Source organism: Aspergillus ambiguus, assembly GCF_047715705.1.
Source record: "Aspergillus ambiguus strain CBS 117.58 unplaced genomic scaffold BDV59scaffold_45, whole genome shotgun sequence".
NCBI classification, from domain to species: domain Eukaryota; kingdom Fungi; phylum Ascomycota; class Eurotiomycetes; order Eurotiales; family Aspergillaceae; genus Aspergillus; species Aspergillus ambiguus.
In genome coordinates, this window is record NW_027395558.1 from 152,326 (window position 1) to 169,409 (window position 17,084).

General features: G+C 53.8%; 5 protein-coding genes across 5 annotated transcripts; 2 read left to right on the plus strand and 3 right to left on the minus strand.

Moving 5' to 3' along the window:
• Window positions 1–184: 184 nt before the first annotated feature.
• Window positions 185–1,856, plus strand: BDV59DRAFT_205479 (putative carboxylesterase; the record flags this gene model as incomplete). The annotated part of the gene is made up of 2 exons (XM_073694652.1): window positions 185–1,546; window positions 1,602–1,856. The coding sequence occupies 2 exons, from the start codon at window positions 185–187 to the stop codon at window positions 1,854–1,856; spliced, it is 1,617 nt and encodes a 538-aa protein (XP_073543980.1).
• Window positions 1,857–1,885: 29 nt separating this feature from the next.
• On the minus strand, window positions 1,886–3,939 carry mrh4 (ATP-dependent RNA helicase MRH4). Its single transcript, XM_073686810.1, has one exon. The coding sequence runs from the start codon at window positions 3,915–3,917 to the stop codon at window positions 2,022–2,024; it is 1,896 nt and encodes a 631-aa protein (XP_073543981.1). The 5' UTR covers window positions 3,918–3,939; the 3' UTR covers window positions 1,886–2,021.
• A 730-nt stretch (window positions 3,940–4,669) lies between these two features.
• On the plus strand, window positions 4,670–9,195 carry bud4 (putative GTP binding protein (Bud4); the record flags this gene model as incomplete). The annotated part of the gene is made up of 5 exons (XM_073695612.1): window positions 4,670–4,759; window positions 4,820–5,705; window positions 5,742–7,499; window positions 7,552–8,252; window positions 8,313–9,195. 5 exons carry the CDS (start codon window positions 4,670–4,672, stop codon window positions 8,886–8,888), a joined length of 4,011 nt encoding a protein of 1,336 aa, XP_073543982.1. The 3' UTR covers window positions 8,889–9,195.
• A 916-nt stretch (window positions 9,196–10,111) lies between these two features.
• Window positions 10,112–11,746, minus strand: BDV59DRAFT_187141 (globin-like protein). Its single transcript, XM_073691144.1, has one exon. The coding sequence runs from the start codon at window positions 11,627–11,629 to the stop codon at window positions 10,247–10,249; it is 1,383 nt and encodes a 460-aa protein (XP_073543983.1). The 5' UTR covers window positions 11,630–11,746; the 3' UTR covers window positions 10,112–10,246.
• A 1,253-nt stretch (window positions 11,747–12,999) lies between these two features.
• BDV59DRAFT_195892 (pseudouridine synthase PUS2) lies at window positions 13,000–17,067 on the minus strand (the record flags this gene model as incomplete). Its single annotated transcript, XM_073692644.1, has 8 exons — window positions 13,000–13,377; window positions 13,442–13,558; window positions 13,589–13,701; window positions 13,732–14,871; window positions 15,187–15,401; window positions 15,455–16,663; window positions 16,719–16,922; window positions 16,982–17,067. The coding sequence occupies 8 exons, from the start codon at window positions 17,065–17,067 to the stop codon at window positions 13,000–13,002; spliced, it is 3,462 nt and encodes a 1,153-aa protein (XP_073543984.1).
• Between the last annotated feature and the right edge of the window lie 17 nt (window positions 17,068–17,084).

The following is a 17,084-nucleotide window of genomic DNA, read 5'->3' on the forward strand; positions in this document are numbered from 1 at the left end:
TCTTCGACTTCACATCCTCCACCGCAACGCTTGCCGACGCTATTTGCGCTGCTCAATTTAATCTCGGACTATATCATCCCGAGTCCAATTCGCCAGTGGCCAGGATGCTGCTCTATATATTGTATTCCTCCCAGTTTCTCCACCGTCAACAATGAACGCCGTGAGTTAGACCCTAGCTTTCATAATGAAATCCCTACTGAGCTGCCTTAGAATTACTAGCCTGTTCTTCCTTGGGGCCTCTGCTGTAAGAGCGTACGACGACCCTCTGGTTCGTCTCGACTATGGAACCTTCCAGGGCAGATATGACGCGACATACAATCTCTCATACTTCCGGAAGATCCCCTTTGCAGCGCCCCCAACAGGGGAAAACCGGTTTCGAGCACCTCAGCCGCCTCTCGAAATATCCAATGGCATCTACGACACCGACCAGCCGTTCGACATGTGCCCCCAACGCACCGTCAATGGTTCTGAAGACTGTCTATACCTAGGGCTGTTCTCTCGGCCGTGGGACACCGCCACAGCGCCCCAACCCGCAAGACCGGTGCTCGTGGTCTATTACGGCGGTGCCTTTATCCAGGGCAGCGCCTCTTTTACCATGCCGCCGTCCTCCTTCCCCGTCCTTAACGCCAGCACACTCAACGACTACGTCGTCATCTATCCAAACTACCGTGTCAACGCCTTCGGCTTCCTCCCAGGCAAGGCCATCAAAGCGTCCAAGACATCCGACCTGAACGCCGGCCTCCGCGACCAGCAGTACGTCCTGAAATGGGTGCAGAAGCATATCCACCACTTCGGCGGCGACCCGCACAACGTCACCATCTGGGGCCAATCCGCCGGCGGCGGCTCCGTCGTCGCGCAGGTGCTGGCCAACGGCCGCGGCGCCCAGCCAAAGCTGTTCTCCAAGGCACTCGCCAGCTCGCCTTTCTGGCCAAAGACCTACGCTTACGACTCCCCCGAAGCAGAGGCCATCTACGACCAGTTGACCCAACTGACCGGCTGCGCGGACACCCCCGACACCCTCTCCTGTCTGAAGTCCGTCGACGTCCAGACCATCCGTGACGCCAGTCTCTCCATCAGCGCCAGCCACACCTGGACCACCTCCTCGTATACCTGGGCCCCTGTCGTGGACGGCGAGTTCCTGATTGACACGCTGACCGACGCCGTCGGCCGGGGGCCCCTGCGCACCGAGTTCGTCTGGGGCATGTATAACTCGCACGAAGGCGAGAACTTCGTCCCCGCCGGGCTCGGCGCGTCGGCGGGTAGCGGCGGGTTCAATGCGTCTGAGGCCGGCTTCCGGGCATGGCTCGTCGGGTTCCTGCCTGGCCTGTCGGCCCGCGAGATCGACCTCATCGATCGGAGGTATTACCCCGTTAGCGGCGGGACGGAGACTATGCGGTATAATACGACGGCTGTGCGCGCGGGCCTGGTCTACCGCGACGTGGTGCTGACTTGTCCGGCGTATTGGATTGCGGGGGCCGCGTCCGCGGCCGGGTATCTGGGGGAGTATACAATTGCTCCAGCGAAGCATGCGAGTGATACGATCTACGTGGGTGGCTCTCGCGTTTGATGTTATTTGGTTGATTGATGCTGACGGGTGATAGTGGAATTCGGTGAACGCTGTGCAGCAGAGTAATCCCCTCGTGTATGAGGGGTATGCTGGGGCGTTTGCGAGTTTCTTCCAGACGGGGGATCCGAACGCGCATAAGCTGACGGGGGCGGAGGAGCCGGGTGTGCCGCGTCTGTGGCATGGGGAGGAGTTTGTGGTGACGGAGGATGGGTTTGAGAATGTCGAGCTGGGGCTGTTGCGGGAGAGATGTGCGTTTTGGAGGTCACTGGGTAGGCAGATTCCGGTCTGATTGGGAGTCGGTCATTTGGATGAGTTGGATTCGTGTCTATGCTAGAGGATACTATACAATATGGTACATATATGGTTGTTGGAATAGTGTACATTGCCTCCTGATCCTGATACGCCGGTTGGAACGCCTGTGCCGAATTTATTATTGCTAGTGTTGACCGGGCGTCTAGATCAGCGCTTGCCCGCGGAACATGCCCTCGCGCACCTCCTTCACGACGTCCTTGCGGTCTTTCTTCCCGACCAGGACGATACCGCGGCCGCGCTTGTTCATCCGCCCCAGACGGCCGAGTCGATGGATGAAGTCGACGGTCGTGTGCGGCACATGGTACAGAATGACGGTCTTAACGGCGAGCGTGTCAATGCCCCGCGAGGCGATGTCGGTCGTGACGAGCACCTTCGTGTTAGGCAGCTTGTGAGGCTCGTGCGGCTTGGACGGCCTCTCGAAGGGAATCACGTCCTCCTGTCGCCCTTTCTTCTGCGCCAGCATGATCTCGTCGGAGCTCGGCGGCGTGGCAGCTTCGGTAAACTCGGCGAGGATCTGCTCCTGGCGGCGGGCGCTGGAGTCGCGGGACAAGGAGTGGGCGTCAATGCCCTTCGACCGGAGGAACTGGGCGACCTCGTCGGCCTCCTCGCGCTCGTTGACGAACACGAGAATCTTCTTCACGTTGGGGCCCTGGTAGGCCGCGAACGGACCAGCGGGTTCTGAGTCGCCGGCCTTGCCGATGGACCAGATCACGTCTGCGCAGGCGAGACTGCGGTTACCGCGGTAGGGGTCCTTTTGGATGTCGACCACGCCGAGTTGGACGCGGCGCGGGATGGCGTGCAGGTTGGGGGTGGTGAGGCGCTGGATGTCGGGGTATTTCTTGCGCAGGAAGTTGTCCAGACTGCGGGGGATGGTCGCCGAGCAGAGGATGAGTTTTTGGAGAGAGCCCGAGGCCTTTTCGATGATTTCGGTCGTGATGGGCTGGAAGGAGCGGTCGAGAAGCGAGTCCGCCTCGTCGAGGACGAGGTGGCTGACGCGACTGAGGACGTATGGGTCGGTCTTGGCGATGGAGGAGAGCAGATGGGGGGTGGTGACGAGGATGTCAATGCCATCGGGGTTGAAGAGCGTGTTCTTGATGCGACGCGGAGTCAGGTTCGAGGAGATCATTCCTGACCGATACTTGATGGTGTGTGATAGCGTTTTCACCTTGGCGCCGACCTGGGCCACCAGCTCCGCCGTGGGGACCAGGATGATCACTCTCGGCCGGCCGGCGTTGGACAGCGGGGGGAGCTCGGGCTCGATGTCGAACGCCTGGTTGTTGAGCTTCTCTGCCTGCTCTCTCGCCTTGGCCTCCTCTTCGCGCTTCTCTTCCTCCTTCTCCACCGCCTCCTGCTGCTTGACCGCGTTGACAAGGGGGATCAGGTACGCGAGGGTCTTTCCGGAGCCGGTTTCCGCAGCGAGAAGGTACTGATCGTAGTTGGGCTCGTCCTCGGCGAGCGCTTGTGTCTTTTTGCCTTTTCTCGCGTCATCTAACAGCCGTGGGATGGCGACTCGTTGGATTGGCGTCGGCGTGACATCGTGCAGGCCCGGGAGCGCCTGAGAGAAGATCGAGTGTCGGACGATGGGAAGGAGCGGGAACTGATCGAAACTGGTGATGTCGGCGATTTTAGACTTGATCGCAGCTCGGCGACCATATGGTACCGGGGCCAACGCTGTCTGCATCTTCAACGCCTTGTAGAGTTGGCTGTCGTTCTTCCGCCACGACGACTCGTCAGAGGGTGCGCCTGAGCGTTTGAGAGACGCTGGAGACCGCGACCGGGGGTCATCCCGGATGCGCGCATTGGTCTGATTCATTCCAGCAAAGGGTCCGACGCGATCACGATCGTTCCGCTTCGGTTTCAACGACGGTTTGGCGACATTAGGGGAGAGAGCCATGCGGGCGGCTTTGCGACGGAGACGACCCGAGGCGATTGTCCGGGAGGACTGCCAGATCTGGGGAGACGACAGAGATGTCCGAGTCTGACAGAACAGACATACTGGAGACCGCAGAGGCAGCGATATTCTGCCTAACGGATACATGGCTGGGGGTTGTCTATGTCATGGATGTCATGAAGTTGAAGCGGCGGAATAAAAAAAAAAACCTGGCAGAATCTGGAGCGGTCACACTAGTCCCTATGCGGCCTAGCGGGATCTGGGCCCGCCAGGCGCCCAGGCACTCAGGCCTCAAGGCCCCAATGGTTGTCGGGGCAACTCCCGCCGAGCGGATGTCAACATCTCCAGCTTATCGCGCACGAGTCGATCGAACCTCCAACTACTTAACGTTCTGCCCCCTCCTCATCCTCGACGCACAGTGGATGTGTGCTTATCTCTTTCTCCTCTCTCTTTTGTTCGCTTCTCTCTTCCCCCTCGTTTGTTCGCTGAGTCCTGCATGTGTGTACCCTTTGTTACGCATTGCCGGTGACGACATTCAAGATCTCTTCCCTGGTTCACGACCGCACTAGTATTCTCTCGTCCCCATCAGTACCAGCCCAGAAAACAAAGCACTGAAATCGGCGATCTGCTTGCATGATCTGCCGAAGGTGACACATTATCCATTACGATTGTTATGAGAAAGTCGGATCTCGATTGCCACGATTGTTGTTGTTTATCAAAAACAGGTATGGCGCGTCGACCCAGCAAGGGATGCTCGCTGTCCGAGGAACCCTGCTGGATATTGTTGTTGTAGCACGGCTGATATTTTCATCTCCAGCGTTGTTTTCGTCCTGTATTCTCTTTGAATAGTTTCCTTTCCAACCCCATCCGTTTGATCCTGCGTCCACCCGACTATCAGAATGGGTACCAGCACGGGTCAGAGGCCCCTCTCGGAGGTGAGCCCCATGGCGCAGAGACGCAACTCACCCATCTGGAACCAGCCAACAAGGGTGAGCCTCTCATGACTGCAAATCGCCTCGGCTTACAAGAATATGCTGACACCCGATTAGGTCACCAAGCAGGACTCCTCGCCTTATGACGGTCAATCCTCATCGCGCCTCTTCTGGCAAGGGCGCGAGTCGGGTTCACCGTTCCAGAGGAGCCAAGAAAACCAGGCGCCGTATGATCCAGACTCCCCGTTTTCTCCCTCCAAGCGCGCATCGCTGGAGAATCTGAAGCGGCAATCCCGCGTTCGCAACAGTAACATGCTGCGCGACTACAATAACGAGTACGACCCCGCGCATGTTTACGTGCCCCAGCGACCGCTCGCGACCCACCGGTCTCAAAAGGAGGCCCCATCCGCTCAGAGTCCCAACCGGCCGGAGAGTGCTCAGGCTGGTCCCAGGCCTCCATCGCCCAGTAAAGACCAGGTACCGCCTGCGAAATCTTCGCTGTCTCGTGCGAGTCGCTTTGGCATGAAGGACGCTGGATTCAACCCGGAAAGTGAGATCTGGGCCGATTTTGACGGCCGACACCCCAAAAGTGTCACTTTCGACGCCGCACCGCCACAAGTCAACGAGTATGAGATGACCACGCCTGATCCGTCCTCCATTGCGTCGGGATCTCGCGACGGCAGTTACGACTCAGAAGAAGAAGATGGCGACGTGAGCTTTGACCATGACTTCTCTATGGACCGCGATGATAGCTTCGACGCTTCGTTGGAGGATCTCGAGAAGACCCCGGTGGTGTTGCCCGAGGATTGGCGCTATATGAGCCCGTCCAATGCTAACGGTGATCTCATCAAGGAGGATGAAGACCCGTTCACGGACGACGATGAGAATCACAGGCCGGATCCGCGACCTTCTTCTCGGCAGGAGGCACAGGCAAGAGAGGCGCGCGTTGAACCTCTCGACTCAAATGAAGAGCGCCGTCCTCTACCCCCCCTTCCAGCCACAGGTCGCACGTCCCCCGCCAAGTTTTCGACCGCACTAGAACTGGGCAGTGGTGGCCAGCGCACTTTGCCATCTCCCCCGGGTCCGTCACAGTACAGTAAATCAGACATTACTGAACGTCCCCACTCTGCCATGTCACTGGAAGATAGGTTACGCCTAATGATGATCCAAGAAAAGAAGCCCCGCGGGGTCTCCGAATCCCCAGCGCCCGAGATTGCGCATGCGGAGGCAGCTGGTGGGCCCCAGGCTAACACAGAGATGGGTTCCAACAAGCACGAGGACGATCGCCACGAGAAAAAGAACGGGCAAGCTGACGACACTCCGGAGACCTTCACTGCGCCTCGCATTTCCAGGGACTCCATCCTTCGTGACCTGCGGAGGAGCGAGAGTTTCCAGGATGATTCCTTTGAGGAGTACTCACAGCCACCCTCAAGCCCCAAGCATTATGGACAATATGACCCGGATGTCCCTATCCCGTCGCTTGAGAATGATAATGAAATCCATGATGATGACGACGACAACAGCAGTGTTGTGATCAAGGAGGAAGAGCATGATGATGACCTTTATGATATTCCCTCTTATTATGGAACCGTTCCTTCGAATGAGTCTTCTTACAAGAGTCTCCAGAACAAATTGGCCAGTGAAGGAAGCAGCCAATATTCGCATCAAAACGAAGATAACCCTCACCAGAGTTTCCATTCGCAGTCCTCAGATGAGCAGTCAACGCCAGTGCCCGAGAATAAAACTGACCATACTACCGCTAATGGAGCGATTGAGGATGCTCCACACCAGGGGGTAGTCAGAGGCCTTTCTCCTCTTCGAATGGAAGCCATTAGGGAATCACTTCATCGCCCATCGACTCCTGACAACCAGGAGGAGATGTCTGAGCCTTCAACCCCGGAATCTGTAATCAGACATCCGGTTGATGATGAGTACAGTGACCGTGAAGTTACCCCTGAAGAAACGGTCCCAGATCCCGTCGCAACAATAAAGGCCCCAGGAGGTTCCCTCAAAACCCGTCCGTCTCTGACCCCTGCCGACATGGAGACTATGGCTGCTACCCGCCGCAAGGTTAGCGGCCAACAGCCTCCTCCAATGCCACTCCTGAGCAAACAGGAGTCTAACGAATCTCACCACGCCGCTGAGGATGGAGAGGCCCCTGTTCAACCAGCCAAGGAACCGACACAGCGACAGACCAGTTTGATGAAGCTAGATATCCCATTTAGCATCCAGGAAGAGAGCCTCGGCTTTGGCCTGGACAAAGAATTTGACCGAGTCATTGAGTCCCAAAAGGTGGCGTTTGAAACCTCCCTTTCTCAGTTGTATTCTGGCACCCGACCAGCCCAGGATTCCTTCAAGCATTCCCTAGAACAGTCAGCTAACCGCAATACTCCGCAACAGCGCGGCTACCTCATGAGACAAAATACGAAGGTCATTATCGCGAGCAGCCGTAACGACGAGGAACCTGTTCCTGCCCCTAACGGTGCGCCCTCTAGCCCGGAAGGAAAGAAACCTGCCCCTACTCCACGCAAAGCGAGTCAGCAGACTTGGACCACTGAGCCCTGGAATGGGAAGATACGCCGTTCGAGTGTTAGAGCTCCAAGCAGTGCGATTCGCAAGAAACCACTGTCTGGGCCTGTGCCACCTCTTCCCGGCCAGCAAAGTAACGTGCAGGAAACTGCAGCAGTCGAGGAACCAGAACCTGCACTAAATGGGGCACTGGAAGAGGGCGAAGAGCGTGGCCGCCTTTTCGTCAAAGTTGTGGGCATGAAATATCTGGATCTTCCCCTTCCGCGAGGTATGTACTGCAATAATGTGTTCGGGGAAAAAAAAAAGTCTAACCAAATCAGGCGAACGCTCTTACTTCGCTCTCACTCTTGATAATGGTCTTCATTGCGTTACCACAGCATGGCTCGAGCTGGGCAAGACCGCTCCTATAGGCCAAGAATTTGAGCTTATCGTGCAAAATGATCTCGAATTTCAGCTTACACTGCAAATGAAGGTTGACGATGACAAGCTTCGTCCTCAGGAGTCGGCGACTTCATCATCTCCCAGCCGTCAGAAAGCCTCGACTTTCAGTAGAGTCTTTGCTTCTCCCCGGAAACGGAAGGAGTTAGAGATGAAGCAACAACTGGCATCTCAGCAGCAGAAGAGTCGCGATGTTAACGCCCCCGTCTGGGACAGGTTGCGAACTTTGATTGCCCGAGACGGCAGCTTTGCCCGTGCTTACGTGGCTTTGAGTGATCATGAAAAGCATGCATTTGGCCGCCCTTACAATGTTGATATCGCTTGCTTTAACGAATGGGCGGTCGAAGAGCAGCCAAACAGCGTAAAGAGCAAGAAGAGCACCGCCTCAACTTCCCAGCGTCGGCCCCCTTACAAGATTGGCAAGCTGGAGCTCCAGCTGCTGTTTGTCCCCAAGCCAAAGGGCGCCAACGATGACGACATGCCTAAGAGCATGAACGCATGCATTCGGGAAATGCGCGAGGCTGAGAATGTGTCGTCTCGCAGCTGGGAAGGCTTCCTTTCGCAGCAGGGCGGCGACTGCCCGGTACGTATCTAGTCATTTACCTTCATAGTTAATCCTTTGACTGACTTGACCATGTTTTAGTTCTGGCGCCGGCGCTTCTTCAAACTTCAGGGCTCTAAGCTTACAGCTTTCCATGAGACTACTCGTCAACCTCGTGCTACCATCAACCTTTCGAAGGCAGCCAAGTTGATCGACGACCGTTCTTCCCTCACACAGAAGGAAACCACCACCAAGGGTGGAAAGCGACGCAAGTCTGCCTTTGCTGAGGAGGAAGAAGGCTACATGTTTGTCGAAGAAGGGTTCCGCATCCGCTTTGCAAATGGCGAAGTCATTGATTTCTACGCGGATAGCAGAGCCGACAAGGAAGGCTGGCTGACAGTGTTGTCTGACGCAGTGGGCAAGTCTTCCGGAAGTGGCCAGGCCAAGCCCTGGACTGAGTTGGTGCTGAAGCGTGAACGTAGCATGAAGGCGCCTCGGAGAGAAGCTGTGGATCGTCCTGCCAGCGGGCCCCCTCCTCCCCCACCGATGAAAGACACAGTCCCTCCCTTGGCAGGACCACCGTCTCCTACCCGACCGAGGCACCGGCATACCCAATCGCAACCTGAGGTCCGTGGTGCGGATGGTCGGCATCAGAAGGCTCGCTCTTTGATGTTTTAGAGACGCGTGGGTGGCTTCGGTTTGTCTACTTCCACTTCGGTGAGATATTGTCGCTGGACTTGTGATATCTTTCTCTGTTGATCCAAGTGTATTCTTCCATTTGTCTTTCGGTGTTGGTGTACCACTTGCCATTTGACATGTTTTCTTTTGTACTCTGACTTTGACTTGCTGGTTTCCAATGGCCTGTGAACCTGGTTATATGACTTCCAAGATTCTGTCAGAGCCGGATTCCTGTTCTTATCGTACATTAATGATACATAGCGCCTTTCCTTTCGTCAGTTCATAATTCAATTTGGCTGTTTCTCAACTTGGTATCTAGCGTATTAGACTTGTGGTAGGCTTTTCGAACTCTACCAATGTAGTTTGGATCTTTTTGGTCTCTGGTGTAAGGTGTAGATGAAGTATATTACGGGAAGCTAATTCCTTAATACGTGGATCTGTTGGGAGTGGTGTGCCAAAATGATTTCCGAGGAACGCTTCATGACAGATAGTATTGCGAATACATATACCTGTCTACCTAAGGTACAGAACCTCTTGTCCAGCGCATGTCACGCGCCAGATGCTCCAATGACCATTACTAGCTGTTAGTTGCCGAATCCTCTATTAAGTCGTGTATAGAGAAGGCACTTTCTTATATGGACTATAGAGACATTTATCCATATAATGAGGCGCGGCGTGGAACTGATGACCTGGCTGAATTGCTTGACGATCAAAACTAGTGATGAAAAGAAGGGATCCTGTGGAAAATATAGAAGGAGATCGTCGGGCACGACATGAAGAAGATAAAGAAAGGGAGGCATCAATCGATGAGAATCCCAGGATAGATCCGTTCGGTATGTCACGAAGACAAGGAATATCCTAGTCCTGGAGATACAAAGAGTCTTTTGGTCTACTAGACAGTGGCGGGTGACTTCGATGTTTGATGAGCCTTCGACCTTGATATGAAACTCGATTCGATGTCGGGAGAGATTTCAAGGGACTACAAACATTGCTGCTCCCACTATTACTAAGCGAACGATCGAATATTGCGTTTACCTGGTATTGGTTGGAGGATCCTGAACGCCCCAACCTGTGAAGTTATCATAGCCGACTTGTTTTGGGAGTGGGGATATGCCATCTGGGACGGCGAGAGATGGATCGGTTGGGAAGCACCGCAGGATTGTCACACGGCGCATAGACATTTTAAAAATCCCCGCGCACAGTCGGAAACTATGAAGCCAGAAGGATGACCCGCCAATTCTGCCCGAGTTTATAAATTGCCCCGTATAAAGGGATAGCATAGTCACAATTTACACACGAGCGAAATATTGATATAGTACATGTATGGAGAGTTCTATTGTACAGGTTGAGAGAAACAGTCAATTGCGGGGAACGCCGCCTGTGCCAAACAGTTCCAACTTGATACGGTTGTCGCTGACTCCCCGAGCCTTCAGCATACTTTGCACCTCGGTCATGAAGTTGTCGGGGCCACAAATGTAAACTTCCGTGAGAGGGTTATCCAAATAGAGGTCAGACGAGTGGCCGAGGACCTTTAGGTCAATGCGCCCAATATGGTGGTAGTCGATGCCGGCCTGGTCATCCTCCGACGGCTTACTCAAGAAGAAAGTCGCCTTCATGTTCGGAAACTCCTTCTCCATTCGTTGTACATGGTCCTTGAATGCGCGGGCTTGGCTGGTGCGGGAGCTGTGGATAAAGTGGATCTTGCGTTGCGAGGAAGACTTGGTACTGGTGATAGTATTGAGGATAGACATCATGGGGGTGAGTCCGACACCGGCGGAGAGCAGCACCACGGGGTGGGAGGCCTCTACATTCTCAATAAAGAAGTCACCGTACGGGTGGGAGACCTCAACCACGTCGCCCTCCTTCGAAACGTCATGCAGGATATTCGACACATATCCTGGGTGTTGCTTGGCTCCAGGGGCGCGAGGATCGAGGCCGGTTTCCTTCTTGACGCTGATCCGGTAATAATCGGATCGAGGGTGGTCACTGAGCGAGTATTGACGTGCCTGTGGGTAATTCAACTCGGGTACATCGACGCGCACGGAGATGTACTGTCCTGGCTTGAAAGGGGGAAGGGGTTTGTCGTCGACGGGTTTGAGGTAGAAGGAGGTGATTTCATCCGATTCGCAGTCTTTCTGGACAATTTGGAACTTCCGCCAGGTTGTCCAGCCCTGACTTTGCTTGTATAGGGTGCCTTCCCGACCGATCATGATATTGGCAAGGGCCCAGTAGGCTGTGGCCCAGGCATCAGAGATCTCCGGAGTACATGCCTCACCTAATACCTCCTGCATCGCCTCGAGAAGATATTTCCCGACAATCTTATAGTCGTCGGGTTGGATGTATAGTGAGGCGTGTTTATTACAGATGAGTTCCACCGCAGGGCCCAAGGCATCGAGGTTGTCGATGTTCGCGGCATACGCGAAGAGAGCCCCTGCTAGGGCCCGAGCTTGATGGCCATTGACTTGGTTTGATGTGTTGAACACCGTGTTCAACTCGGGATGATCGTTCAGCATGTTCTTGTAGAACACGGTCGTGATGGTAGGGCCATGTTCCTTCAGGACCGGGATAGTGGCTTTGATGATGTGGACCTGTTCGGGGGTGAGAGGCCCGGATGGAGGAGCTTTGGGCGCTTCCTCTTTGGAGGACTGCTGCCATTGTCGAGAGTTGACTGCTTTGTAAATGCAGTAGCCCGCGACTGCAGCGAGGGCGGCTTGTGAAGCGACGGAGAGTCGGTGATCCATTGTAGTGGACAGTAATTGAGAACTTTGTGGTGAAGTATAGCGACAGCGAAAACACGACCGTTAAATAGCTTGCTGCCAATGAATAAGTTCTATTTACACATCCGTACCCACGTGGCTTGGGAAAAAGGAACGATCGGAAGCTTGAACCGCGGAGAGAATCATCTCCGCGGGAGAAGCATGACCTAGTCGTTCTAGAAGATGTCCATTATTGGCGAGCGTTTTCTCAGCCACCGTCTGACGTGCGCAAAACTGACGTTCTTGTGATATCATACTGGAACTGTTCAATACGGATGTCGATGACCTCTCACATATAGTAACGTAAAAATGGACAGACATGACTCAGACATCGCAAGCCCAAGTCTGCATACATCTGTTGTTGGTTTATGCCAAGGCCGCGGAGTTATACAACAGCGCGAGAATATTTTTCGGGATGGGATTTTCTCGGGCATTCAGGTCACACCACACGAGACTAAAGATGCCATCCGTGTGGGCCGAAGGGCAGATCCCGTGGACGGGGTTTGGCTTTTTTTTTTTTGTTCTCGTAAGGGAGGTCATTCGTGACTCACGTATAATTATCGATAACGGAACCCTTGTGTGGACGGTTCAGCAGTCATAAGACAGTTGTCGGCTAATATGTACATGTCTCCGGTTAGAGGGAGGTAATTGTCGCTCACGATAGAGATCATGCACAGGAAGCTGAATTCTATGTGGTTTCGAGAGCTAATCCAGTGCTTTGCTATCTTCGTCATCAACCACAAGTGTCCACGGATCTGATGACAGGGCGTAGATGGCTAGCAGCGGTAGACAATGGATGTAGTCCGGCTGTGGCCATATTCCTTCCTAACTGGAATGGAATCGTCGAGAAACTTGAAGTTTGTGCTATAACATAACTTTATGATGATGTCTGGGTATTTTGTACTTCTCTCTATAGACCATTTAATACAGATATGATTGACAGGATCGAAAGCGTCAGTCGTAAAAGGGCCATAAGTCCGGATTGCCTGGCTAGGCGCATTCGATAATGCGTCTCATAAACACTAGCCCTACTCCTCCAGACACGGGCCCTGCGTAGAAGATATTCACGTCGTAATGATGCTTTAAAATGACTTGCTTCGGGTAGCCTAGAGAAGAGTTAGTGCACGAGGATGAGCTGATGCGTTCTAATACTATGCGAATTGTCATCGCTGCAAACTCACACGTAGAGAGCGGCAGCCCAATAACCTGAAATTCCGCAGCTCAGCAGGGGAGCAATCAAGCAGCTTGGGTTTCCAGAAAGGTATATATGCTTGACTGCCGAGTGCCGACCGCCGACTGCTGGCTCCGATTCAGAGGCGCTGAATGGCAGTATCATCCTCGGCATGTCCTCAGACCTAGGTGTCACCATCGGCATGCTCATTGGTATTTGTATATCCATGTTCTTCTTCCTCCAACTCTCCTTCAATATCATCGGCGTGGAGGCCTGCAACCACGGTCTCTATCTCCACACTATTCTCTTCTTCTGCTTCGTCCTCTTCTTCGCCAAACTGTTCCCCGAGCATACTAACAAGTCGCAGTAGGCCGGCTTGCATGTCATCCGCTCTAGGACGATACGGGTCTGAGTGCCATACATCCTCTTCGCCGGAAGTCGAGGAGGACTTTTTAGTGAAGTTGGGTGCGAGGCTAATAATGCGAATAGCTTTCGTCGGGAAGATGCGGGCAGGGCCATCGTCCCGAGGTCCGTTCGGGTTTGGTTGTCGCCAACCCAGGGTCTGTAATTTCGCAGTTATATCAGATCTCTTTCAATGTCATGTTCATATCAGGAGTTGGACGTACGGTATATGTAGTCATAATCGCGTCATCATATAGTGCCATGAAACTGACCGGCACAGCCAGTTGTGGAGCAGAGCTAGTGAGCATCGAGTAACAGGCCCGAGTAGGATTATCAACATCCTGGATCCTATTATCGTCATCCAGCGCAACAACGTAGACGCGATCTTGGATCTCGAATATGATACGGTGATTCCGCACTGACAGCCAACCGCCCAAGTCAAAGCTTGACCCGTCAGATTCACATTCGATGATGGAACCATAATCTGTAGGACCAAGTCCCGTGTTGTGGAGACATTTCCGCCAGTTGGGGCAAATGAAAACACGGCCAGCGCGAGAGAAACCAACAAAGAGCTCGCCATGAAGCATACCAGCTCCCCATTCATCATTGTCATTCCGAACATGTTCGGGGTCATCTGGTTCCGGGAGAGGGCCTTTGTCGACCTTTATTGGGGTCAAACAGTCTTGACGGGATGTTCCGGGAGGGAACAATCGCTCTGCTAAGCCACGCCGGCTAGCTGAAGAAGAGGAGTCAGCCGGCGGGTTTATGTGATAAATGTCTTTGGTATGCGAAGGTAGTAGCACTCCCAAAAACTCTCCACTTTTCTTGTACGCGTGATAGCCTCGCTCGCCCATAGAGTAAATAACGGCGTCTTGGTCCTGGTCTAGATGGCCAACGGCGTGCGGAGCAATCGCAATCTCCGCGGTTAACTTAGGGGGTCGCTGCGTCATATCATACACGAATCCCTTCTCCTCATTAGATACGACACAAAGCGTCCAGTAGGATAGCTGAAAGCCTCTAGTCTGGCAGTCATGATTCAAGACCGCGATGCGTCGAAATTCCCCACGTGGGGCACCGTCCAGATCTGCCTGCCAGACTTCAACAGCATCACCCTCTCGATCAAAAACAGCCATGCCGTCCTGGTACTCCAAATGCGCATACGGACGAACCGCATTGTCATCATCGCCCTCCAACGTAGAGGGGAGTCGCCATAGAACACGGCCGGTATCCATGTCGGTGACATTTAAACCTCCCGCATGCGACGTTGAAACAAAGATCCGGCGCTTGAAATCGGCACGGAACCGCCAGACAGGGTCGTTGCCGATCTGCATCACGGACTCTCGGCTAACTGGGTGCGAAGAATCCCAATTGCGGGCGAGTAACGTTTGACGTTTGCATAGGTCCTTCCATGACTCCGTGTCCTTGAAGAGGTTGGAGAAACTGGAGTAATCAGAAAGGAAGGAGAAATCTTTTGCGCCTCCTGAAGGTTGGGTAGTTTTCGAATCGGAGGAGTAAATGGCATCCTGGTGTGTGACGTCGATGAAATTGTGCCAGGCCTTCGATACAGCGGTCAAGGATGCGAGGGTGGAAACCGAGGCAAATTCCAGAACTCGCAGAACAATCTCCGGTGGAAGAATCCGGAGAGGATCCGTCACTGGTGAACTGGCCGCCATAGTTAGAATTTGTGGTGGGAGAAACGAAAGAAGATGGAGAGGGTGGCAGAATGGAAACCAGTCAAGCATGCCACCATACTGCCCCTCCACACCGCCCTCGGAGCTGTCTTAATTCCGCGCTTTTTTCAATCTTAAACGGACCTCCCTCGTGGCCGTCTTGCACATCTTCTTCCACATTCTCCTTGTTGCGGTGCGAGATCTGCTTTTGTCTAGATGCTGAAATCGGCCTGTGTATTGCGGTGTATCGTCACGGTTTCGGAAGAGTAATATACATATACAGATAGCTAATCATCCACCCTCGGCAGGATTCGTTTCGTCTTCCGATTCCTGCTCTACTTCCCTCAGGGCTTCTCGTTGAGACCTCCTGTTGCTCTTATCCGATTCGTCCTTGGTTCCCTGGGCGGCTGAAGGGTCCTGTTGCGCCGGTCTGGCAGCAGGAATTCCGCCAGATGTGAGATAGAGGAACTCTTCCAGCGAGTAGTGGTCGATATGGTTGAAGAAGGACGTGAAGCTAGAGTAATATTCATTAGTCGGGAAAACGATGCGATAAGGCAGAAAACGTACGCATTGGTTTCGACCTCTTCACGGAATATACGGTCGTAGATCTCGCGTTGCTTGAACTCGTTCATCGTTTCAGTATATTCATCGAAATTAATCGGCTTCCTGTCATTCACCATGGCTCCTTTCTTGTTGTACGACTCGAATACGGGGCGTTCGAGGAGTAGACCTAGTCCTGGGGCCTTGGGGATGGCGATCTTGGTCGGCCCGTATGCCTCCTCGATGCGTTTGGGATCGCAACCGCAACGAACAACCAAAGCGGCCATGGCGACCATCTTGCGAATCTGGTGCATCATGAAGCTCTGTCCATGAACCTTAAGGCTAAGCCATTCGGTACCGTTGATGATGACTGGCTTGGTATCAGCCTTGAACGATTTGATGTGCCGCTTGGCAGAAGCATCATTGAAGGTCTTCTGGATGGTGTAGTTCCAAAAATTACGTGTGCCGACGTACTTCTCCAGTGCAACCTGGACGCGCGTTAGACGTGATGGCGGGATGCGGTACGCGCGCTTGGCCTTGTTGTATGCAGCCTTCACAGTCTTCACTGCCTCGATGACACGTCGCCGCAGCTCTTCATCAGCCTCTGTGTTCGCTGCGCCCTCTGCAGGCGCGCTGGTCGTGTCCTCAGCAGCCGACGTACTGGATTTTTCCTTGTCGCCAGATACCTCGCCTTCATCAGAGGGTGAATCGGACTGCTCTATATAGAGCGCCTTCTCGACAAGTTTGCGAATATCTTCTGGGATATCCTTCAGCACTGGCTGGATATACTTCTCATCAACCTCCTCCCAGAATCCAGCAACTTCCTCCTGACGCGCCTTGAACGCTTCTAGATCACCATGCTTCTCAGCAATCTCCGGAAGCTTGCGTCCGAGATAGGTACTGGGGTGAGGAGGGAGAAAACAATATGTAGGAATAAGGTATTCGTAAATACGCGAATCGCACATCTGGTATGCGCTGAAGGACTTGTTGGCGAGCAAAATGTCCCATACCCGGATCTGAGGACTCAGTTTCTCGTTGATCTTCTGGACGATATCGGGATCCTCGACGATCAGTTTTAGGGAAACGACGTTACCCGCAGCGTGGACACCCTTATCAGTACGTGCGCAACGCACCAGAGACGACTTCTTGGGGTCAGCAGCGTTGGCTTTGGAAATAGCTCCCGCAGCGACAAACGCGGTGAAAAGCTCTCCTTCAATCGTCTTCTCGGTATCGCTCCTGCTCAGAATTAGCTATGAGATCCAGTCAGGTGACATCGCTGCACAGAACGAACAATTGCATCCCCTTGTAGCCCGTCCCAGAGTAGCCAAGCAGCACCGCAACCTTCTTCTTCGGCCGTCTCTGTTCATTCTCGATATCCTCCTGGGAGAAATGCGTAGCATACACCGGAGTGGGAACTTCCTCGCCATTCTCAATCTTCCGACGTTTCGCCTCCTTCTCTTCGTCGTTGCGCGCTCGTTTATCTAAATTTTGTCGACTTGCATTGTTAGCTGGTGGCTGTTGCACATGGGATCTCTGTCCACCCGCCCGACATACCTCCACTCAGCCCGGCCCAGATCCCTCTTCTTACGCTTTCCACCAGCTTCTCCTCGTTCCTGAGCTCGCTCTCCGTGATTGTCCATGGCGACAGGGATTGTTG